The sequence below is a fragment of the Argiope bruennichi genome, chromosome 10, assembly GCF_947563725.1.
Source record: "Argiope bruennichi chromosome 10, qqArgBrue1.1, whole genome shotgun sequence".
In the NCBI taxonomy this organism is placed as follows: Eukaryota; Metazoa; Arthropoda; class Arachnida; order Araneae; family Araneidae; genus Argiope; species Argiope bruennichi.
The window spans coordinates 44,935,658-44,962,925 of record NC_079160.1 but is presented as its reverse complement, the minus strand read 5'-3'; the positions used below and the strand labels follow the sequence as shown (position 1 = coordinate 44,962,925).

General features: G+C 32.2%; 1 protein-coding gene across 1 annotated transcript in view; it reads left to right on the top strand.

The window, feature by feature from the left end:
* LOC129988712 (corticotropin-releasing factor receptor 1-like) overlaps positions 1-27,268 on the top strand; it is a 334,441-nt gene that overhangs the window by 94,775 nt on the left and 212,398 nt on the right. The window contains exon 3 of the mRNA XM_056096980.1: positions 21,109-21,194. Coding sequence (XP_055952955.1) covers positions 21,111-21,194 — 84 coding nt within the window. The 5' untranslated portion in view covers positions 21,109-21,110. The remainder of the gene's footprint in view (positions 1-21,108; positions 21,195-27,268) is intronic.

The following is a 27,268-nucleotide window of genomic DNA, read 5'->3' as shown; positions in this document are numbered from 1 at the left end:
CACCCTGATTTCGAAAAGCATATTTTTGGAAAGTATCCGTCTGTCTATCACAAAGATATCTAAAAAAAATCTATCTTTTTTAGAAGAATATCAGCCTAAGTGAACAATTCTTGCTGGACGAATTTATAAGATGGGATTGTATCCCCTTAGATAGATGGACCTGGAGGGGAGTTGTGTGACGATAATGACTAAGTTTTGGTAATGGAGTAACCCGAGTTCAATTCCTGTGTACACAAAAGATTCGCTTCTACATGTAGGCGATGTGGTACATGACCTCAACATGTGGCACTTTTCTTAAAGTATGAATGAGAAGAATTTTTTAGAAGAATATCAGCTTAAGTGACCGATTCTTGCTGGACGAATTTATAAGATGGGATTGTATCCCCTTAGATAGATAGGCCTGGAGGGGAGTTGTGTGACGATAATGACTGAGTTTTGGTAATGGAGTAACCCGAGTTCAATTCCTGTGTACACAAAAGATTCGCTTCTACATGTAGGCGATGTGGTACATGATCTCAACATGTGGCACTTTTCTTTAAGTATGAATGAGAAGAATTTTTTAGAAGAATATCAGCCTAAGTGACCAATTCTTGTTGGACGAATTTATAAGATGGGATTGTATCACCTTAGATAGATGGACCTGGAGGGGAGTTGTGTGACGATAATGACTGAGTTTTGGTAATGGAGTAACCCGAGTTCAATGCCTGTGTACACAAAAGATTCGCCTTGTGCATGGGTTGGTATAAGTTAAACATATTAATGCCTATTGTTATCATGTTGGTATGGCGGGGATATTTTGAAATTTGTGTTTTAAATACGTTAATTAAACACTTTTAATTAAAGGTAAGAGTTAAAAACATACTAAAGAAAATGTGGATTCTATTGTCGGTTAAAGGGATTTTAAGTATATTTGTAACAACAAAGGGAAAAAGTTACACTTATTTTTTGTAAATGAAGTAGGTTGTTAACTTATGCAACTTTCAAGAGAAACTGGTCCACTTTTATGTTTTACTTGGGTAAACCATTTAAAACTTCACCTGAAACCCAAAGCAAAATAATTTTAATTTAGGTTAGTTCCACTGTATTAACATAGCATTTTCAAACAACACGACTATCATCCGTTAGTTTGATCGGAACCGTACATGATCCTACGAACTGCAGGATCGCCGATGTTATATTTAGCAGCACTAGGGCAACATACATGATCCATTAGGCCGTTCACAACAAGTAGTTGCCAGTTTTTAAATGATACTAGTAATAATCAATGCTTGGAGATCAAATCCATAATTAAATTCTAATTCATTTTTCTCAAAATGATATATCTTAATACACTAGGTCTTTGAAAGTTTTCTACCATACAAATAGAACAGATATACAACGATCTTTTTAAAATTAGATAAAAATTCGTTCCGCAATCTCTTTGATCCCTTTTTTTATTTCAATAAATAATTTAATAGTGTCAAAATCACAGAAAACACCTTTCTTTTCGAGTGAAATCAAGTGCATTGAAAAATCATTTTCAAAAGCAATGTTCTGTCATTACACTGCCACCACCTTATCATCAAAGTCTTACCGGTTCAATTATTGGATTGCGTCCTATGATGTCTTGATATCTATCTTCATTTTCCTTTGATGTCCTCTAAGGGCCTTCATTAGAGGTAATGTTTCTTATCCTCTTATCTGGGTCACTATGGTTGTGAAATTTATTACCTGATTTTGTAGTAATTCTTATACTGTCGTTTAAGGCCTTTATTGGACTAATGTCTTTTAATGTTGTAGTCGAATGACAAATAAATTGGCTTAAGCAAAATTCATTATTAAACATAGATCCCTGGATTCTACAGTTTTTATTCCCTTAATTTATTATTAAATTGATAATGTATACAGTATTTTATATTTTCTGTATATATTGTTATACAAAATGTCGTTCGAAGCGCTTTACGGGATAGGTTATTATTTGGATACTCGCTGCTAACTAAGAAAGGACTTCGAAATTTTTAATTTGGTTTTGAATTGATTAAAAATATGATTGGTCAATAAGATTTAAAAATGTTTTTTGAAGATTATTACTCAAGATTTATTACGCAATAGTAATCTTTAGAGATCCACTTGTAATCTGGGATATTGGTTATAATTAATTTCAGTTAAATCGCTTAGAAATAATTTGATGTCAGTAATTCCGTTAAATTGTCAAACATTAACCCTCGATCCCCATTTGGGGATTTTGGAATTTTACATACACGACTCGGCATCAAAAATATATTTGATACGTCTCACAATTTAAGTTTATTCAATATATATCAATCAGTAGCAAAAAGTGTGCATTCTCTGTTTTTTTTTTTTTTTTTTTTTTTTACAACAAGCAACTAATCTGAAATTCGTCTGTAAGTTGAACGGAGCCGAATAGTCCTATTTGAAGGATTATATGAATATGTGACTTAGAGGTTATAGTAACGATCATATGATTACTTGGTATTTTTTTAATGCGATGTCTTTATTGATCCTTTTATAAAGATATCCTTTTAGAAAAATATTCTCAACAAAACATAATTTGAATATAATTATATTGTTACATAGTTTATATATATATATATATAATATGTGTAATGATATTTTAATTCCAATTTAATTAATTTCCAAGATTTTATCTTAATTTTGCTCATAGTAACTTAATTCTAAAAATATTCTCTTATTTCGTGATCCAATTCCACTTTCGATTTAATTAATTCCTCTGTAAAAATAATGCGACATCAGTACTACGTATCAAGAGAAAGTGATACCTTCGGTGCCTTTGAAAAGATGACAAAGGTCAACACGTGTATTGAATTGGCGCGTGGCTGGAAATCCCATCTTATATAAGACTAGTGATCATTTGTTTCGTCCCTTCTGCTTTTCTGCTGCGCTGCGTCTTCTTGTAAATAACCATTCTTGTCTCTCATAAGAGAATAAAACGAAATTAAAAATACAGCGACTCGTCTATATCTTCCAATCTGCATTCTGCGTCAACCAAAATAATGTTACATTTTATTTAGCCTAGAGGATTCGAAAAATATTACATATATATAACTTATCTGGCCAAAACTTTAAAAAATTGGCGGTTAATTGGTCAATGTAAAGTTATTTTAATTGTCTTACATACAGTATCTTTGCAAAGCAAAAACGTAGTTGTGTGATTCATTTCTCTACAAAATTCTGCAAAATTGAGACTTTGCACACACACGCACGCGCACACACACGCACACACACACACACAGAGAGAGAGAGATCTGAATATTCATTTTGGAAGTCTTTATTCTAAAGATTGAAGCTAAAATTTGATACAGAATATAATTTTTTTACAAAAATCAGACACCAAATTTCATTTATTCAAATCATTGCGTTTTCATGTTTAATGCGCAAGCACAGGAAAACTCACTTGAAAGGATTTGATTTAAAATCAGATATGAATGCTTGCTTCAGATGTGAAACCACGTAAAATTGAATTCATCTAATTTTTTACATTTTGCAATTTTTTTTGTTCACTTGTACTCAGAGAGCTGGGTAAAAAGATTTCCTGTTATTAGATTTAGTTCAAAATTTGAAATTATACAAATTTTTCCTGAACAGATATCAAAATTTATCTGTCATTTCAAAAGATTTTTAAATAATTGTGCTCACAGGACCGAACGACCGATACACGTATTTTCAAAAATTTGCCCCCCCCCCCAAAAAAAAACCCCTCTCTAATATAGGTCTGAATCATGAAGCTTTTTCAAAATATCAAAGTCAAATTTCTTGATGATACAATTTTTTTTTTTGCATACTTTATTTACGAAAAACTAAAAAAAAAAAGCTCAAAAATATGGAATTTCAACTATATCAATACATTTTATGACTGAATTTATAATAATAATTCGCTATTGTGACTTTAACTTTAAACTTTTGTGACTTTTTTATGAAATCAAAAGATTATCTTTTTAACGAGGCAAATATAAAATTTTAATCAGAATATAAATTTCAGTTTTGACGAATCATTGCATACATTTATATGAAAGCTTTATAAAAAAATATTTCATAGTTATACGATATGATCAAATTTCAAAGAAAAAAAAAAGAAAATTTTTATATCAACATGCATATTTTTAACTCTAAACTAAAACATAACATTGGTACATCGGAGATATTCAAAATCTAGATAAAAATAAAAACCCAAACGAAAAGCGGTAGCTATCTAATTATCAAGTACGTTCCCTGGAAAATTTCAAGCTTAAGTAAATTTATCATTTATCCTTTTATGATAAAAAAAAAATGAGAGACTTAAGAGGAAGATATAATGAAGCAAATATTATCTTGCTGCCCTGATTCTTAATTTGTAATTATCTACTGGAACCAAGGGAGGAGTAGTTTTCTAAAAGAATTCACTGTTGCCGTACAATTCTCAAATTAATCTTCCGCTTCGAAAGATTTTTTATTTATCCTTTTATCAATTCTTATGGAAGTTTCAACTAGAGATTCAATTAAGAAATATGTTTTTTCATCATTTCTTAGGATGGATAAAGCGAGCACCGAAAATATTTGTTTCTATTTATTTGTGATTTTGAATTGACAGGAATGAAAATTTTAAAATGAGAATTTCTAGTAATTAGTAATTTTCTTTTTATTCATCATTTCTTTTCATATACATTTCCGCATTTTTTTTTGAAATTTGGTTTTATATATTTTGGGATCTTTACATTGATTCTTCCTTTTTTACTCTGTCCTATGTAAAGTGATGGTTAAAAAAGGCAATTTTGTGTGTTTCTTGAATATTTAAGTTTCATGCTTCCTTGAGTCTGGAAGACAATTTTATTTGAGAATCTTTATATAAACACAATACCAGAAAAAATATTGGACTAGAGAGATGACATTTGGTATGAAATTGTGGTGAATAGCATATAAGCCAGTTAACAACTACGCTACACGAGCATATGCTTTTGTATCCTGGTTATGTTATTGGACTGCAAACCACAAGATCCCAGGTTCTATCCTCGCTTATCCCAATTCGCCAAAATGGTGACCTCGGATGTTGAACTTTCAACCTTTGTACAGTTGTTGTGGCGCCATCTATCCGCAACCAAAGTCGCCAGACTCACCTGGCGCAGCAGTATCAGCAACCACTCACCCACACACGCTCGCCATAACGCTTGACGCTACTCAATTTGGTACAGGCCCATTAGACAACAGCTAAGTACATCATCACTCAACGCTATATCGTTCGTCTCACCTCCGACTCACTGGAGGGAGAGTCTGTGGTGAATAGCATATAAGCCAGTTAACAACTACGCTACACGAGCATATGCTTTTGTATCCTGGTTATGTTACTGGACTACGAACCACATGGTCCCAGGTTCTATCCTCGCTCATACCAATAAGCTAAAATGTCTTTATACAAAGTTTCTGAATTTTCTTTCAATCTTAAAACAAAATCTATGGAGTTGAATATTTATTTATCTGTCTGCTGGTTTGTAATATGAACACGATAATTCAAAAGAGGGATGAAATTTGGTATGTAATTTTTCATCAAAAATGTAGATGTGTATTACATTTTAGACCAAATTCTTTAAAGGAAGTGACCCATAATCTGCCTATTTAATCGTGTATACTCTGAGGCGACAAAAGACATGGGATAACAACACGCAAATATACTGATACCAGTAGTATTGTGTACAAAATATGTAAATGGTGCAGGGCTTTCATTTGATACTGATAGCAGTAGTATTGTGTACAAAATGTGTAAATGGTGCAGGGATTTCATTTGATACTGTTAGCAGTAGTATTGTGTATAAGATGGTTAAATGGTGCAGGGCTTTCATTTGATACTGATACCAGTAGTAATGTGTACAAGATGTATAAATGGTGCAGGGCTTTCATTTGATACTGATAGCAGTAGTATTGTGTACAAAATATGTAAATGGTGCAGGGCTTTCATTTGATACTGATAGCAGTAGTATTGTGTACAAAATGTGTAAATGGTGCAGGGATTTCATTTGATACTGTTAGCAGTAGTATTGTGTATAAGATGGTTAAATGGTGCAGGGCTTTCATTTGATACTGATACCAGTAGTAATGTGTACAAGATGTATAAATGGTGCAGGGCTTTCATTTGATACTGATAGCAGTAGTATTGTGTACAAAATGTGTAAATGGTGCAGGGCTTTCATTTGATACTGATAGCAGTAGTATTGTGTACAAAATGTGTAAATGGTGCAGGGCTTTCATTTGATACTGATAGTAGTAGTATTGTGTACAAAATGTGTAGACGGTGCGGGATTTCATTTGATACTGATAGCAGTAGTATTGTGTACAAAATGTGTAAATGGTGCAGGGCTTTCATTTGATACTGATAGCAGTGTATTGAGTACAAAATGTGTAAATGGTGCAGGGCTTTCATTTGATACTGATAGCAGTAGTATTGTGTACAAAATGTGTAAATGGTGCAGGGCTTTCATTTGATACTGATAGCAGTGTATTGAGTACAAAATGTGTAAATGGTGCAGGGATTTCATTTGATACTGATAGTAGTAGTATTGTGTACAAAATGTGTAAATGGTGCAGGGATTTCATTTGATACTGATAGTAGTAGTATTGTGTACAAAATGTGTAAATGGTGCAGGTCTTTCATTTGATACTGATAGCAGTAGTATTGTGTACAAAATGTATAAATGGTGCAGGGCTTTCATTTGATACTGATAGTAGTAGTATTGTGTACAAAATGTGTAAATGGTGCAGGTCTTTCACTTGATACTGATAGCAGTAGTCTTGTGTACAAAATGTTTAAATGGTGCAAGGCTTTCATTTGATACTGATAGCAGTAGTATTGTGTACAAAATGTGTAAATGGTGCAGGACTTTCATTTGATACTGTTAGCAGTAGTATTGAGTACAAAATGTGTAAATGGTGCAGGGCTTTCATTTGTATTTAAGTGATTCGTCTGAAAAGGTTTATGAAGTGATAACGATCCCATGACAGGAATAAAGACTTTGAACGCTGGATGATAGTTGGAACTAGAAGGATGGGACATTGCATTTCGAAAATCGTTAAAGGAATTCCACATTCCGAAACGCACAGTGTGAAGAGTGTGCCGATAATATCTAATTTCAGGCATAACCTCCTACCATGGACAACGAAGTGACCGATCGTCTACATTTAATGACGGAGAACAGCCACTCGTATATAGAATTGTCTGTTCAGAATTCAGTTAGCCACGTGATCTTCCTGAGCAGAGCTAGCTGCCAATCATGTGCCATTTGGTCTTCCTGTTGTTGTTCAGTATATTTGTTTTCCAGTAGAAGCGAACTTGACTCTTGTACTACGGGGGAGTGTGATCTCGGTTCTCTGTCTCTCCCGAGAAATGTAATGTGTAGTTCTCTAGGCCTACTACACTTTGGCGTAATCATGTGCCTTTTATTGCTGATGTTACCAATAAACCCCATAAAAGACAACATGTGTCTTCAAATCATTTCACCCGGACCACAATCTTCACTATCAAATAAATTATTGTGTAATCAAGAAAAGCAACAGTAATTTATTTACATTGTCTGTGTTAACAGACAAGCAACGTTACATGAAATAACCATGAGAATCAATATAGGATGTACGGCGGACCTGTCAGTTAGGACAGTGTGGCGAAATTTCGCTTTAATGGGCTATGTCAGCAGAAGATCGACTCTAATGCTTTTACTAATATCACGACAACTCCTTCAGTGCCTCTCATCGGTTCATGACAAAATCAATTGGACCTTAGACATTCAATTGGACCTTAAACAAATCAATTGGGCATTTTCCAAAAATGTGTTTTTCGGACTCAGGATGGTCTAAAATGCGGAGATTTGTAAAAATCTCGAATTCGAATTTTTTGAAGATTAATATACTTTCTTTATACTACGTATAGGAGATAGTAAAAATGTGAAAGCATTGTACTGGAATAAAAATGGCATCATTAAATTATATTTTTTGGGGGATTTGGGGATAAGGTAAAAAAATGCTTGTGAAATAATATTTTTTCAAAATATGTAATAATAAAACACCAAAATGCCTGTTATAGTGGGTGTGTTGTGATTTTCTAATGATCTGCTGTTTTAAATATATTTTTAATCTACACAAGCACAGCTACACTACAAAATTTACAAACAACACATAGACAATTAGGTAAAAGAAAACAGTATGGTGGAGGGATTCCACCGTTTCCAACCGAAAGTATTCGGTGTTAGCGCAAGGGTTGCGCATAGGGAAAAAGTCGACCTCAGGATGCAGGTCTGCCGTTCAACTGCTTGTCTTCTGTAAAACGCCACAAGGGGACGCTGTCTGCACAAGGGAAAAAAGAGGTGCTACACTGTTTAATTTTTAATTAACTTATAAATACCCTTTGGAATTTCGTAAATTAACAGTGCCAATTTCTTATTTAGAACAGCTTGTGTACCAAATTTCCCCTAAATAGTTAAAAATATATTTCATATATGTTAGACATATAAACAAGCATTCATTATTATATGTTTAGATTTTCTTCAAGGCAATTGAATCTTATATCCGGCTGCATCTTCTCATGTTTGATGGTTTGATTTTTTACTGGATGTAAAATGATAAAGAATTTTCAGCGTCTAGTTCAAGTATCGTAGGGTGATAAAAGTTTACTCTTAGTTCATCTGTTTTGATTATATCAACCACAGTATTCTTTACCAAACGATTTATATATCACGTGATTTATCTAAAAATGAAGCTTAAAATATTACGTTAAATAAGATGCGAATGAAAATTATGCTTTGGAATTAACATCCAAGTAAAGCATTTATTTTTCCACATAGTTAAAACTAGAAAAACAACACGAGGATAACTGTTCATGTAAGAATGAAATGGACCTGAATTCCATTCCAACAATAACAAAAAAAAGTTGTTACAAATTGTGTTTAAAACTAATTTTTTAAAATTTGTCCGATAAAAAGAAAGGCATTATCCATATATGATAAAAGTACTAAACGCCAGCGTATGAATTTCTGGAAAAAAGCAGGTAAAGAATGTCACAGCTATATTGATCAAAATAATAAGGTAACAAATGTCACGAAATCCAGAGTGAAGATCTCTGAGGTCCTCTAATGAGGGTCCTCAGAGGGCATCAAAGGAAAACGAAGTTAGATATCAGGCCACCGTTGGACGCATTCTGATAATTGCGTCAACAAGGCTTTGATGATAAGGTGGTGGTGGTGGTGGTGGTAATGACAGATCCACAATTTTGAAAGTGATTTTTCAGTTTGCTTGATCTCACAGGAATATTGCAAAGAGGAAAGTGTTTTCTGAGATTTTGACACTATGAAATGATTTGTTGGGATAATAGAAAGAATCAAAAAGATTTCAGAATGGATTTTTATCTACTTCGAAAGGATTTGCTTATATCTGCTCTGTTTGTATGATGGAAAATCTTTAGTGGCCTAGTGTATTAAGAGATGTTCTTTCGAGGAAAATGAATGAAAGAAAAGTGGCTATAGATTTGTTCTTGGGGTAATGCTTGTTATCAGTATTATTTAAAAACTGGAGATCAATACGTAATCTATTAATGAATTATTTATTATGATGGGACAGTTATTAGAATTTTTCTTGGAATAAAACAAATTTGAACCAGTTTTTATTGAAAGTTCTAAAGGATCATAACTTGAAATCCCATAAACTGGAAATAAGTCGGCCCTTTTCCTTATGTATTGCACGCGTAGTTTAATCCTCTGATTCCTTTGATTTTCACTATTCTTAGAATATTAAATTTTCTAAGTTACATTTCAAGGAAACGAGAAATTATCTCCCTCTTTCCTTATTCGCAATCTTAAAAGGTTTATACACAAAAGAGTATATGAAATGTATTTTTTTAATTACTTTAAGAGTTCTAAGAAAATTACTATTCTCTAAATCTTTACTGGTAAGCTACTGTGACGAAAAAAGTTAAAAAATTTTTTAATGAAGGGAAGATGGAAATTTCGTATAAATATTTGGGCGTATGTCGAACGTCACTTAAACGCATGCTGTAGGCACTTTTATTCTGAAATATTTGAAGCAGCTTTAACCATACAGATTATGTCACTCATCTTCAATTTAAGTCCTTGATTCATAAATTTATCAAGATATGCATACGTGTGATATATATACATACATACAAACATACAATGATATCTCTTAATCTAATTTACATTCTAATTAATTTCCTAATTTTTATCTTAATTTATCCCATATTAACTTCATTCTAAAATGTTCTCTTATTTCGTAATCCCATTCCCATTTTTTATTTACTTAATTCAACAGATGCTCGATAAAACAGCTGACTTCAGCATTTTCTCACGCTCCGAGTAAGGGGATAAAAATTCCTAATGTTTACCACATTCATTGAAAGATACCAAAATTTTTATGCTTTGATTATGCTTTTAAAGTGACATATTGTCTTTAAATTAAATTATACAAAATTCGAACAAACGAACGCTCTACAGAGCTCTATTTTGGATCTAAAGCTACCAAATTTATAGTTAGACTTTGGGTAATAGGGGCTCTTTAAAATACGGTTTCTTAAAGCTTTATGTAATATTTTTTTATTGAATTCAAAATTAATCCAATTTTTCATGTTTTTCTCAAGTAATTTTGAAGCATATTATTGCACAGAAGCTTTTCCTACCTTTTAAAGTAAAAAAAGATTGTTTAATGATTCTATTTTTATTTCTTTAAATTTTATTTATTTATTTTTTCAAACTTTGAAGTCTTCTTTGTTTTTCTTAATTTTCATTTATTTACTTTCTATTTTAAAAAATTTATTCGTTGATTTCTTTTTCCTTCTGCTTTCGTTTTTCTTTTCAACCTCTTTTTTTTCCTTTTTTCGGTTTTTTTTTATTTTCTATGTATTTCGGAGTGCAAAAATTATTCAATAATTAAATAATAATTTAACTAATAATCAAGTAGTTTAACTTCCTTGATTTGTTTAGAAGCCGAATGCTTATTCTGAAATTGCAAGTATAAAATTTTAATCAGAATTTAAATTTCAGGTTTGCCAAATAATTGGATATAATTATGTAAAATTTATGCAACAGAAACGCTTCATAGATATGAGATTTGATCAAGTTTCTAAAAAAGGAAATTCCTGCACCGATATACATATTTTTAACTCTCAACTAAAAGAATACTAATAAATCACAATTATTCAAAGCCCAGATAAAAATAAAATCCGGAATGGAAAGCGGTAGCTATCTAATTATTAACTACGTCCCCTGGAAAATGTCAAGCTTAAGTAAATTTACCATTTATCCTTTTATGAAAAAATAAGAGAGACTTCAGAGGAAGATATAATGAAGCAAATATAATCTTGCTGCACTGATTCTTAATTTGTAATTAGCTTCTGAAACCAAGGGAGAAGTAGTTTGTTAAAAGAATTAGCTGTTGCCGTACAATTCTCCAATTAATCTTCCTTTTCAGGCACTGCTTTTTGTCCTTTTACCAAATCTTTTGAGAATTCCATCAAGAGATTGAATTAAAGGGATTGTTTTTTGAATCATTTCTTGAACAGAGTAACATTGATTTGAATCTGAAAGAGAGCGCAGGAGACATTTGTATTTTGTTTATTTGTTATCTTGAAATGACAGGAATGAATATTTGAAAATGAAAATTACAAGTAATTAGCAACTTCTTTTATATTGATTAATTCTTTTCGTTTAGGTCTTATTTCTTTGAAATACAGTTTTGTAAGTTTCGGTGATTTTATATGGATTCTTACCATTTTGTGTGCAGTATTTTGAAAGGAAGAATATGTATATTTCTAATGGGTCCTGTTATTCTGACACTTGCAGAAAATAATATAAAAAAACTTGTTAATCCTGTATGGAATATCATATAGAATTCTGATTTCCTCAGATGCAATGGAATCAATCAGCTTAAGTGACAAACTTCAACTAGTTAAAGTGTTATTACATTTTAATCTCGCAACTGTTCCACTAGAATGTGGTTTATATAGGGTGTCCCAAAATTAACAACAAAATTTGAATTTGCCACCATTTGTGCAGTAAAGTGTTGGCAACCCTGTTAAAAAAGCCCATTTGATAGCTGATAGTTTAGGGATAGTAAAATTGGAATATTGCATGGTAGAAAAACGTGTTTTTATTGTTGAACAATATTTCAAAAATAATGAAAGTTTGTATGCTACAGTTCCAAAATTAGAGAATTTACCTTCTAAATCATGCGATTTAATAGCACTGAATTTATTTTTATTGTATTATTTGAAGGCAAAGGTTTATACCGAAAAGTTCACATGAATGAAAACAATGTGTTTTCATTGTGGAACTATATTTCAAATATAATGACAGTCTGGCCACCACAGTTCGAAAATTTGAGTATTGACCTCCTAGATCGTGTGGTTTAACACCATTGAATTTCATTTTATGGTGTTATTTGAAAGCAAAGGTCTATGTCAACAAGTATTGACGGAGGAAATTCAACTCTGCATCAACGAAATTCAGCAACATTTTTGGAAAAGGATCATGGAAAATTTCAACAAAAGAGTGCGTATGTTACAACAAAGCTGTCTAGGCCATTTGACTTCTGTGATTTCTATACATAACCTTATCTTTTTTATTTTACGATTCAATAAAAATGTAACAACTTAAATGGAAAACAAACTCTGTTCTTTTATTTAATTCAAATCTAGTTTTAACACGTTGTTCTATCTTGTAGCACTCCATTTTTACTAACCCTAAACTATCAGCTGTGAAATGGTTTTTTTAATAGGGTTACCAATATTCTACTGCACAAATGGTAGGAAATTCAAATTTTGCGTTACTTTTGAGACATTCTTTATATAGGAATATCTTTTTTATGCACTTATAATCTAATCTGAAGTCGCTTATAGACATAATATCTCGACATTGAAATGATGGAAAGTTCATAAATATCTAATTTTCTTCGAGCTCTCTGTTGTGACATTTTGAAACATATTTCTAAAGCAAATGGCGTATCAAAATGAACAGAAATAAAACAAACATTGTTAATGGATTAACCTTTTCACTACTGATCCTGTCCAATTGACGGTGTAAATTCTATCTTGACAGACTAGTTTCTCTTTCAAATGAGCGATAATGGATAGAGACGTGTTATGACTAACGATGTTCTTGCTTTGGAGAGATTAGATTAAATGGAGATTAATCAAAATCTCGCGTTTGATGATTATAATATTTTCTCTGTATTTCAGACATAAAAAGGTAAAAAAAAATCAGAACTAAAGCAAAAAACTTCTTATAAGCTAACAACATTATATCCAAAGTAAATTCTTTTCATTAATTTAACTATTTTCTAACTATCCAGAGCAATAAAAACAAATCGTTCAAGGTAAGTTCTCAATTTAATATCTTTCATAATATTGTGATAATGTTTCTTCTAAAATCCCATGACCATGTTTTGAAAAGCGTCGACTAGACGAAAAAATAATGGAAATTGTTTCACTTTTTCATTGCTTAAGTTTAATGAAATGAAAATTTATATTAAACTGCTAACTCAGGATATATAATGCACAATTCCTCACAGAAAAGTTGCTTCTAATGTTCACAGTATTTTTTTCAAATAATAAACATTTTTCTCTAGCTTTATGCTGATTTTTTTTATCTTTCATATAAGAGTGTAAGCATAAAAAAAGTAATGCTAAGCATTATTTTGGCACCGTTTATTGTACATTTATATTAAAAATATTATTATGTAGCAAATTAAGATTTTCGAAAACTTTTTAAAATGTTTCATAAAATACTTCATAGACCACGAAACGTTTACAGCATCTCGTTATGTATGGTGATTATAGAACTATTACATATTTCCTGCTTAAACACACCATATTTCACAATATTAATCATTAACCGTTTTGGCGGCCAATTAGAATATTGGTTCGGGTTTACTTCAAATAAATATCTTGCACATAAGTTGATGATCATGATGATATCAACTATTTTTTAACGCGAAATTATAATATATATTTAAATTGTATGATTTTAGTAGCTTTACCTTTTTTTACTAATTGGTATAAGAACCATTTCTCACAGAAATGAGTGCATTGCATAATATAATTTAATGGCATTATAAATTGCATTATAGTTGCATTAAAATGCAATTATCTAGGGAATGTATTGTTACAAACCTGCAATTCTGCTTCCAAGCATAGTTGGTTCCATCATCAGGCAGACAGTTTTACAGTCATCTTTATTGGACGGAGTCCGAGTGTCGCGTCGGAGGTCCCCGAGCTTGGCGACAAACTTGGCGACCATTTGGCGACATGGCGACGGATTTGGCGACTTTGGTGCCAAAATAGATTATACCCGAAACAGCGAGAATTTTCCCGAACCGTCCATTAGTAACCGAGATACGCCTCGTACGTTCCTGATTGGTTGAGAGGCCTCTAGCCCCGCCTCATGAGACCTATAAAAGGAGGCAGCCGCAGCTACCAGACGAGAGTAGTCGGAAGCGACAGAGTAGAGTAGTCGGGATCGACGGTGGAGAGTAGTCGGAATCGACGTTAAAGAACTGGCCTTCCAGAGTTAAGCGGAGCAGCGACGGAGTCAAGCTAGTGAGGAACTAAGCTGTGCTCTACTGTCTGCAGTGGAGACTGTTGTATGCTGTTTTGTATGCTGCTGTTGTATGCTGCACGTCTCGGCTGAAGATAATCGTCTTTTGTGCTGTATATAGTTGTCGTCTTTGTGCTGTCCTGTGTGTCTTCGTGTAAATAAACGTCGTTGTTTTATTTTCTACTGCTGCCTGCTGATTGAGCGTTCTCCACACCATGTAACTCCCACTATCCAAACGAACCCCGGAAATTTCGTAACATTATCTTTGAAATGCATATTGTCTTCGTGATAATACAAATCATTTTTATTCCTTGTGCGAACTGTACATATAATAAGCAAAAGCTTTCGATCTTGGCTTCCAATAATGGGAGAATCTCACACTATTAAATATAATATGAAATAATGAAAACGGTTTGAAGTTCATTGAAATAATGTAAAATACTGGAAATTATAGAAAAAATATTTTTCAAAATTCAGAAAAAAATTTATTATTATTTAATAGACAATTTTTTGAATTTTAAAACAGTTACAGTTTAACAGTTACATGTAATAGAATTACAGATAATGTAATAGAAATCGCTCAAGAAACAGTTACATGTAATAGAATTTTCTGGAGTTATCGATATCTGGAGCACTTATATTTTGTTTCATTTTTAATGTATTAAACTTTTAATTAAATTTTAAAAATCGGCCCGAGGTATGCACACACACACACACACACACACACACACACACACACACACACACACACACACACACACACACACACACACACACACACACACACACACACACACACACACACACAGATATATACACTCTCTTTCAGTTGTAAGTTACAATGTTTAATTCGTCATACTGCAGAGTATTGAACTTCCAGTCCTATATTGTTAATTTGGCAGAAATCCACCCAGAACAGTTGTTGCTTTTCTAAATCGGAGAATTAAATTTTCCCCAATTAGCCATGAATCATTCCAAACACACGAGCATAAACAACACATTTTCTACCTTTTACTATCATTAAGTTTATGTATAAAACGTAATTATTAAGGTCTAAACCCAAATGTGTAGATATTTTTTTAATCATCCTGTAATTAAATATGTTGAAAGAAAATTCAAATGTAATACTTGCTTTTCCGGCCAAATTTCAAAATTGGATCAGCATTTATATTTGAATATTTAATATCATGACTCTGGGTCTATTCGTATCAAAATACATATCCAATAATCGACATCAACAATAAATACTTGACACAAATATTTTTTCTGTAAAAAGAAATGAAAGGATATCATTTTTTACTACATACTAATTACCTATTCCGGCGCTCTAGAGCTGGTCGATATATTCTGCTTTAATATTCTTACAAAGTTAATTATAAATCAGCATCTTCTTTAATATATATTCATATGTTACAGAAAATCTTAAGATATCATCCCAAATTTCATTCCCTGTATACATAATTTCCGTGGATTCCATTGTGTAAGTTGATGCATTCATTACCAGTTTGTATAAGGCGTAGAAATGGAACCCGAGTTGTACTGTAGGTATTACATCACAATGAGAAATATGAACGTAATAAACAGGGGTCCGAATATAACAATTAGGGAATAGCCAAGTCTCTTCTGCTATCCTCTGTCTGTATGTCTGAGAACGACTTCTCGCTAACGATGGTCGATTATTATTGCATGCAATTTGTGATTATGGAGATGATTATTGAGTATGACTGTATAATGTTATAAAGTGATTTGTAGTGTGATACTCCAGATCGAAGAACGCAGAATTTAATCACTTAAAAGATTCAAATAATAATTAGGGAATATACTGCCTAAATCTAAATAAATATTAACAGGAAAAGGGATTAAGAAGCGTAACTATCTTTTATAAATGACAAACTACATCATCAAACATCATTGTAGAGGGTCATCAACTTTCAATCAATGAGATCATCAACTTTCAATCAATGAGATCATCAACTTTCAATCAATGAGATCATCAACGAGTTACAACGTCACAATCATTACATGTGCTGCCATCTGGTGGACTAAATTTGCATTCCTATTGTATGGTAGATGGCAGATGTAATCATGTTAGATGGCAGCTCGTTAAATGATTTTTCAATTAAAATTTGAAACATAAATAATTAAAATTAAAAAAAAAGGGATTAAGAAAACTACCTGTCTTTTATAGTTCACAAATTAAATCCTTATGGATGATGCATAATATGCTGACATTATCTTCATTTGGTAAAAGTAGTGGGAAAAAATCATGGAATAGTGAATTCAAGATTATTCTGTAGGCTATCTGGTGGGATTGAATATACTATCTCATATACGGTGACGATTTTTTTTAAGTTCAGAAATGAGAAGTGCTGCAAATTGCAATTAAAAGTGCATTTTCTAAGCCAGTTTTAAATAATAATTTTTTATATCTTAATGTTTAAAAAGCATATTTTGATGTTAAAATGGTAAGAATAGTAGTCTGAGATTGAATCTTAAGATATATATCTTGCTTTCTGAGAAATAGTAGGGCCGTGGTGGCCTGGTGGTAAGATCTCGACTTGTGAACCGTAGGGTTTCAGGTTCGAGACCCGATTCCACCGAAGAACCGCCGTGTAAAGGGGTCTGTTGCACGTTAAATCCGTTATGCCAAACGTCCTCCCGCTGGTGTGGTGTGTTGCGGAGATGGGGGTGCCAGCTCAGGTGTCGTCCTCGTCATCTGACCGCGGTTCAAAATGACGAAGTCCGTCCCAAAATAGCTCTCGTGTTGCTTTACAACGGGACGTTAATATAACTAAACTAAACTAAACCGAGAAATAGTTATTTTCGATTGACTGAATGTTTTAATAGGATTAAAATGAATGGAAAATGATCGAAAAATATGCAGTAAGTTTTAAGTGTTTTTGTCACATATATCAAAACTAAGTGATTAAAAGACAACATCAACAAACAAACAAACAAAATTCAGGAAAGAGGTTGGAAAAGGATATGTGTAGAGTAGAAAAGCGTAACATCTGCTTTTGGGGATAATTTACAACTATTTTATAAGGAGAGAAATAAACAAAAAACAAGTACACTAATATGTAATAAGAGTTTTTTTTTCAAAAACTATACAATTTTAAAACTGAAGCCAAAACTAAAATTATAATTTGTGCTCACATGGTAGATTAGAAGTGCTCTAATTAAAGCTTTCCTCTGACTAAGAATGAATGTTTGGTTTACACCTCCGGTATATACGTATACATTACTTGATATACTTGGCATTGTTCAGAATTTCAGTACTTTCATATATAACATTTTTTTATGTAGAAATTCATTTTTCAGAAATTAATATAATGCACTTTATTATTTTATTATGCCATAAAACTTAGTTGAATATCTTTGGCCCTTCATCAGTTGTAATTGCTTGGGATTAAGGATGCATTAATTCTTTCTTTCAATTTCTTTAAGCAATATTAAATTGATAATTTGAAACAATAAAAAAAAAACTTCAAACGAGATGAAACCGAAATTATGAAAGTGTATATCTGAATCTTACTGTAAATATTATATTTCAAAATCACCTGCATTAAAAATATTTAATAAAAATTGAAGAAAAAATTGCAGAAAGAAATTTGCTATCACTGAAAAAAATAAGTTTGAATTTTTTGCATAGTATTAAATATTTCTAGTGAGTTTCTTTCTGCAGGAAAATAACGACGTTTTAGCTAATTGCTGATAATGGGATTAATTTTTGCGCTTTCAAAAATTGATATTATTCTTCACTGGATCTAAGGAAAAAGTGTGCAATGTTTGATAGAAATTGGCTCAGTCGCTTAAGAATAGATATGGAGTATACATATATATCCACAATTACTTTTATTTTAATAAGATGTACAGGCTGTTTGTAAATAAATATACAGCTTTTCAAGTCTCTTAAAAAGAAACAAAACAAAGTGCAACTCTTTGTTCGTTGGAAATCAAAAAGAAAGTTGAAAGTTTCAATTCATTAAAAACCTCATTTAATTTAAATGTTCATTATAAACCTCTCCAATAATATGGACGATATCAAAATGATAAGATAACTCATACCATTCTATTTCAACATTATTTAATATAATGCCGAGAGCCTGCAAGAGTTACATCAAACAGCAGGTGTTCGATGTAGCATCAGAACAAAAATTAAGAATTGTTATATATTGTTACGAAAATTTCCCGGGGTTCGTTTGGATAGTGGGGGTTATATGGTGTGGAGAACACTCAATCAGCAGGCGGCAGTAGAAAATAAAACAACGACGTTTATTTTCTACTGTCCGGACTCACAACTACACAGGACAGCACAAAGACGATAACTATATACAGCGCAGAAGATGATTATCTTCAGCCGAGACGTGCAGCAACAACAGCATACACACAACTACACAGGACAGCACAAAGACGACAACTATATACATCACAGAAGACGATTATCTTCAGCCGAGACGTGCAGCATACAAAACTCTATTACAGACAGTAGCACACAGCTTATTTCAGCACTAGCTTCACTCCATCCAGCATACACAGCAGCATAAGAAGCAGCATACAACAGTATACACAGCAGCTCTACTCCGTCACTGCTCCGCTAGTCCCTGGAAGACGAGTTCTTCACCGTCGCTTCCGACTACTCTTCGTCTCCACTAATCCACGACTCAATTCACCACTGCCCGGCAGCTGCGGGTGCTTCCTTTTATAGGTCTCAGGAGGCGGGGCTAGAAGCCTCTCAACCAATCAGGAACGTTCGAGGCGTATCCCCGTTCCTACTGGACGGATCGGGAAAATTCTCGATGTTTCGGGTATAATCTATTTTGGCGCCAAAGTAGCCAAATTCTTCGCCAAGTTGCCAAATGGTTGCCAAGTTTGTCGCCAAGCTCTGGGACCTCCTATGGAACTGACTATGCTTGGAAGCCGCATAGCAATTCGTAACAATATTTATATCTATATTTTTTCAAAGCTTTACTCCAGGCATGTGGATAATTCATGGGTTGAGCTATTGTATTTCTTCGATATCCTTCACATTTTTAGAGGGTACGCTGTACTTTGTTTGGTTTCCTTTTAATAAACCTGAACAGTTGGGATATTCTTTTATAAAAACCATTTATATAACGAGCAGGAATGATTTTAATAGAGTATATGATTTTTCTATACCAAAATTGGCTCTATATTTCTTTACTTATGAGTCAATTTATGCAGACTTATCTGAAGATAATTAATTAATTATTAGTAACTATTTTTTATCGATTAAAAACATTGAAAAACGGCTAGATTTAAGCAAATATAAAAAAATTGAATCGCTAACAACAAAGTGGTAGTTATAATAGTATAAATAAATATAATATATTGTATTTTCTTACTAATTTTTCTGTTAGTGTGCTTTAGATTTCAATAAAAGCGTTTTACTCAGATATATTCTTATGAGTCAAACTTATTTACTCATAAGTAAACGTACTTATGAGTCAAAAAATATTTCACTGTACATAAGAATTTCGTTGCTGATATTAACCCTTAACTACTCCATTCCATTTGATATCAACTTTTTAAAACTTTCAAAAATAATTACTATTGCAGAATACTTTTCTTATGAAAGATTTCCAGAGTTTTAGATTATTTTTAGGTTTTACCTTACTATGATTTTGAAATGTTGAAAAAAAAGTTTTCAGTATTTTCGCTAACTATAATAGCTTAAAATAGAAAGAGTTTATAGAATGTGCTTGAAGGAAAGTTACCTATTCATAAATTTCAAAAAATATTTTTGATTTAATAATTAGATAAAAAATAATCATCTTCTTTCGGTAACTTCTTCAAACTTTACTTATTGAACTTTGAAAATTTGGAACATTCTTTTTTTTTCATTTTAAGTTTTAGTTTGAGAAAAAAAAATATACATTTCTGTAATGAGGTATTCTCATATATAAGGAAACAGGAAAATTCTCTAAAATTCATCCCATACAGTTGAATCCTCATTTCTGAGTCTATTCATATAATCTCATTCTGCATATCCAATTGAAATTATGAATCAAAATAAATGTTTCCTCATTTTAGAAACTCATTAATTACTCATTATATTGGAATATCAAATAAATATATTGATAAAATTAACTGTTTATTCTTTTCTCGTTCTGGCTATATTTGAAGAAAAGTGTCATAGCTGCAAAATCATTAATTAATGCTTAAATAAATTATTTTTTTCATCTATTGACCGTCGACTACCCAGCATTTGAATATTCGTAAAACGATCCTTTTTATATAGTAGAAAAACATTAACGATTTTTTTTGTATGTTTGAGCCGGTATTAGGACAGGTTTCAGAAAACGATTTTCTACGTTTCAGCCTCTTTTAAAGCAACAAACAAAAAATAGCTTTTTACATTCGAACCCTCGTAGCAGATCTCATTGGGATGACTTTTTACATTCCAACCAGCTGAAGCGTGAAAGAAGTAATCTAAAATGTTGTTTTGCATACTCAAACCCTCCCTTCATCAAGTTTATTTCTCATTTATATGTATATTTTTTATTTTCAGAAATGTTGGCTGTTCGAAGCTGCGATGAGAATGGATTGTGGGTTGGAAACATAACCAACTTTACACGGTGCGTTACAAATATACAGGTAAGCAATATTGTCGATTTAATCGCATGATTCGTAAACTCAGGGTTAATAGGGTAATAATTGACCTACGTATTCTAGAGGTCTTTTTTATATAGCAGTTAAAAACTTTCTATCCATTATGGTTATTAAGGGACAAAGTCGGGTAATCCCAAAATGCAAATACCAAAAATATAGCTTTATATAAAAGCTGCTTGCTGTTGACTTACAGGTGACTCCCCCCACACACATACATCTGCCTTGGTGCCACAATTGCATTAAAAAATTGATTTCATGTATATTATTTATTTTCATTTATTATTAATTAGTGGTTATGTTGAACACTTAAGTCATGTACAATTTCTTCGTTAAGCTGTGTTAAATAGTCTAACAGCAACAAACCTACGGAATTTTACGAATTTTTAATATTGCTTCCCTGCTCTGTAAGTGTCCTGGCAAGGAAGATAGTTCTGCAGATTTAGTAATGACTGTTGAATGGATGCCGAATTAATTATCAGCTTTGGCGATGAACTTGGCTACCGTTTGGCGACAAAAAAGAGAATATTCAAGAATTTTCACAATATCTCCATTAGAACTCGAGTTTCGACTTTTATTTTGGATCATTATTTGTTCAGTCACTGAAACTACAAAAGGTCGAGAAACAGAGTCGGTAGTTGAACCAAGACATGAGCATGTGACCGAAGTCGCTCTCTCGAACTTTGATCTTTTGCGAGTAACCTCTGAGTATTTTGTGCCATTACGATAGCTTATTATCGATTTGTTTTCCGTTTGTAGTTGATTTTTTGTAGTACATGTTTTGTACATGTTTCATCTGTGTTTTGCTATGTATATTCGTGTGTTCTTGCAAAATAAAGGGGTTTTTATGAGTTACCGCGACTGCTAAACTTTTCGCCTTGCACCCACCAGACGATGGTGGTTTTTACGTGATAATAAGGTTGTATCCGTGTCTTTACAAGTAATATGACTGACTGAGGCGCAACTTCCTCTAGCTTTGAAATCAAAGTTAAGTATTCAATTTTTACAATAAATTAAGAAAACATTTCGTGTTGTATTTTAATTTGTTTTCTAACTATGGGTAACATACTTGAGAAATCAAAAACTTAAATATCGGATCGAAACGATTTGAGCTAAATAATTCTGAAAAAAAATAACTTTTACTTTCTCGTGTATGTAATATAGAGAAAGTATAGCAATCGTCAAAAAATTCCAACTCGAGATGTTGGCGCATCTCCACGTTTTAGACCTCCCCTGAATTCGAAAAAATATATTTTTAGAAAATATCCGTCTGTCCGTCTGTGACAAAGCCAACTCAAAAACACTTTGAGTTAGGCAGTTGAAATTTGGGATTCGGTCTGTACAACAATTTGCAGATTTCTATCAAATTTTGAGTAAAATCTGTTCTGAGCGAGTTCATCTGCCCGGCTGTTCGAATATAAGTTAAAACGATATCTACAAAACGAAACAGAGCTGGGTGGATCAATTTCTTCAGAACAGATTTAATATCTATAGTGTAGACGCCAATAAAATTTTGAGTCAAATCCATTCAGTAATTGACCGTCTGTCGGTCTGTGTTTTCACAAATATATCAAAGCGATAACTCAAAAACGCAATGGGGCGAGGTGGCCTGGTGGTAAGGTCTCGGCTTCGGAACTGGAGGGTTTCAGGTTCGTGACTCGATTCCACCGAAGAACCGTCGTGTAAGGGGGTCTGTTGCACATTAAATCCGTCATGACCAAACTTTCTCCCGCTGGTGTGGTGTGGCGTGGCGTGGCGTGGAGAGGAAGCTCAGGTGTCGTCCTCGTCATCTGACCGCGGTTCAAAATGACGAGGTCCATCCCAAACTAGCCCTAGTGTTGCTTCAAACGGGACGTTAATATAACCAAACCAAAAACGCAATGACTTAACTATATCAAATTTTGTAAAGGGTTTGTGACTACAAGCGTAGTTTTGAGTAAAAGTTTTGTTTCAATCGGTTGGGAAAAACGCGTTGAAAACTCAAATTCGATCTTTGAATACTATTAAACGCATGCCAGGGATGAATCGCCAAAAAAAAAAAAAAAAAAAAAAACTCGACAAGGATGGCAGGATAAATTCAGCTATTATTCTAAATTATTTCTTAACTGTTGCACACTAGTGCTATCTATGACTAACATTATGCTATCTATGACAAATGTTATTCATAGAATATCTATCTATGAATAACATTTTTATTAGTGAGCATACGGGAAAGTTTTAGGGAGACAACCTCTGCTGGTTTGATCAAAGAGAATCTTCTTTTTTTCTGCTTGTTATGTGTACATTTAGACACTTTTCTTTTTTGGTATTCATTTATTCTATAAGAATAACTTATCCAAAATTTCATCATGTTATGGCCAAAAGCTAATTTATTAACAGAAATAGATAATTTTTTTAATAATTTATTTATTGCATTATATTATTTTATGGAAGATCAATTGAAATCTTTGTTTTCTAAGAGGAATTATCATTTTGTTTGTTACATCAATCCAAACATCGGGAAAGAATATATGTTTAGACCGACTCGTTGCATTGAAAAAATTCCAAACCAAATACAGTAATTTCTTTTTCTCTTTCAAAAGAGCGGGCAAAGTTAGCCTTTTGCGGATGGCATTTTGTCAATACTTCAAATCATAAGAGCCCATAAATTTTGCAGTTCCATTCGCAAAGTCCATTTGTAACCAAGCTTCATTTTTAATGCCAATTCCATCAGCAGCAACATTTATCACCGAGGTTGGCAAATTTTTGATCGGTGCCCTATGGTAGAATTTGCACTATATCCTTTGATGTTGATATATCATTATTATGAAGAAAGAAAGTGTTGAGATAAAATCTGCACATAAACGTTACGAAGTCACTAGCATTAAGTTTGAACTCCTATTTCATATAAACTTATAGTAATGTCATGCAAAATAAAACGATAAGAATTTGAATGATTAGACTGGATATACTAATAGTTCTCTGAAGACTTAACAAAATAGATATTAGACACATCAATTTATTACTGCTTTATTTTTCATTCTTTTGATGGCTACATTATAGGTAGATTCCTATAAAAAAAAACTACCTATTGCAATGGTTCACATCTCATGACTTTAGGAAAATTTCTGCAAACCGATAATGATCCCTAGAACACGAAACCACTCTTCGCTTTATATATATATTTATACATATATAATATAATATATATATAATATAATATATATATATGTAATGATATTTTAAACTTTTAATTTAATCCAAATTAATTTCCAAGATTTTATCTTAATTTAGCCCATAGTAACTTCATTCTAAAATATTCTCTGTCTGACATTTTTAGACAAATGAAAAGTATCTTTTTAAGTATAAGTATAAGTATCTTTTTGTTTTATGTTTAGTGATGAAAACGAAAAACTTAACTTATTTCTTGCTCGCAAAGATGGAATTTTATAGTCAATTTTCGCTCATTTCCAGATATACTAGAATTCTGAATTATTTGATGATAATACAATAATTAACTATTGAAGAACTTTAACATTAATTAATCAATCAGTTTTGATAAAATTTTGATTTTATTAAAGAGGCGCTATCTTGTGGTGAATTATAGAAAAAATGATTTCCAGATTTCATAATATATATATATGTAATGATATTTAATTCTAATTTCAATTTAATTAATTTCCAAGATTTTATCTTAATTTAGCCCATAGTAACTTCATTCTAAAATATTCTCTTATTTCGTGATCCAATTCCACTTTCGGTTTAATTAATCCCTTTGTAAAAATAATGCGCCATCAGTACTACGTATCAAATGAAAGTGATACTTTTGCCCTTGTCAAAGGTCATTCCATCGGCTCGCGGCTGGAAATCCTATGTTATATATGACTAGTGATCATTTGTTTCTTCCTTTTTTGCTTCTTTCTTACTTCTGCTTTTGTGTCGCGCTGAGTCTGCTTGTAAATAAATTGCTTTCCCGAGATGGATATTAAAGAGAATTAAAATTACAACGTCTTGTCTATGTCTTCAAACCTGCACTCTGCTTCAACCAAAATAATGTTACATATTATTTAGCAGAGAGGATTCGGAAAACATTATATATATATATATATATATATATATATATATATATATATATATATATATATATATATATATATATATATATATATGTTATGTTGTGAATAAGATAACTCTGTAATTTCCTTTGGATTTTAACCGGCTTGGAATATGTTGTTAGAAATGTAGAAACCTCGGATGAGTTCTTAAATGAAACAACAATTAGCTCAAAGGGAATGGAAATAGTGGGAGATAGAAATTTTCATTTCGCTATAACTTCCTTAATATTGAAGATAGAAAAATAAATCCAATCAGCCAAATTACCGCATCATCAAGGCGAAAAATGTTTGAAATTACAGGTTTTCGATAAAGGTAATACCTTAGAAATTAGGGGATATTGGATGAAAATTTATCCACATTTGACTTCCAGCTTGCTGAGAGGAATTTTTAATATTATTTTTTTCTTATGTGAAATTATTATTCTGTCATTCCTGTTAGTTTCAAAATTTAAATAAACTACTCTTAGAGCTAGATAATGATTAGCCTTGAGCATACAAAACTGTCCAGTTTCCAAATCTTCGATATTTGATAACTCTGAATGTTAAAATTTTAATTTTGTGAAATGTTATACCAAATTTGATATGTTATGGCTCGAAAAATCGCCGGTGCTATGTTTTCAAGACTACTCATATAAATTATTAGTGTTTCGAGCAAACTTTGGAATAGAATAATGAAAGATAATAGAAAATGATTAGCTTCTGTTTATAGCTTTAGAACATGAATTACATGTAAGAAAATATACACGTGCTACTTCTCGAAAAAATAGAAGCGAAGAATTCTACATTTGATTATATATTGACGAAAATTACTTATGAAACAATTCATACATCGGGTTCTCTCAATAGCGGATGTATTCATTGACTTATGCAAATGCTGTGGAAGACACCTATTTTAGTGACGATGAAATTTCTCCAATTTAAAAAAAAATGGTTACACATTAGAATTGCAAATACAGCTGTGAAGTACTATTTCGTTAAATGATATATTAAATCATTACATATTAAAAAATTGCACCTCCCAGGTCAGCACCTCAGATACGAGGATGAGAAGTATGGTGGCTAGTTTTCGCCACCCGGGTGGGTATAGAAATGGAGTGGGATCGGCTACCGCCTACGAATGACGGGGCATACCTGCCGCTGGATGTGTTATGCCGTGGTCGGTGATGGCCCTTAGGAATCAACATTAGTTCTTGCCAATGCTGTCGTGGCGGTCCTGTCATTTAGATCTTTCCGTGGGCCCCAGGGCTGGTCAGAGTAAACCACTTGTGATATTAAGAAGCTAGGGGCATCTATTTTAGACAGAAGTTTAATCATGATTAGTATAAAGGGAAAATGTTTTAAAAATGGAAGTATCCAAATTTCAGTTTCATGAATTCGATAATAAATATCATTTTATTTGACCACAATTACATTGTGAAAAAACATGCAAAGAGAAACGCGCATTGAATAAATTTTCAAAAACAAATGAATTGAGTCCAATAGGCGAAATTCTATTTTTGTTACTTTTACAGAAATCAAAAGCTCTATTTTTACTCACCCATTTCCTACGACTTGGGTGAAAAAGTGCGAAATACCATAACCCATGGGAATGGACTTACCCCAGTGAAGTCTTGTTATGGCATTTAGCTTTCCAGAGTAAACATTTGCACAAATAGAAATTCATACACTAGGGTATATATGATGTCCGTATCTCTAATGATGGTACTATAAAACACCGAAATGTTCTTTTCGTGACTATCTGGTACATTTTCCTAACTAATGAGAAAAATAAGATAATAATCATAGTAGTTGGATAGATATTTTCTTTATATTTTATTGTTATCCATAGTGAAGAAGACCGATTATTCTTCAAGAAACAGGAAAAAATTACCTCTTTATTTCAGTGAATATGGAAGTGTGATAAGAATTGTAGTGTATAGATGCTTAGCAACCAAATTTATAGTCATTATTTATAATGAAACCTGTTAG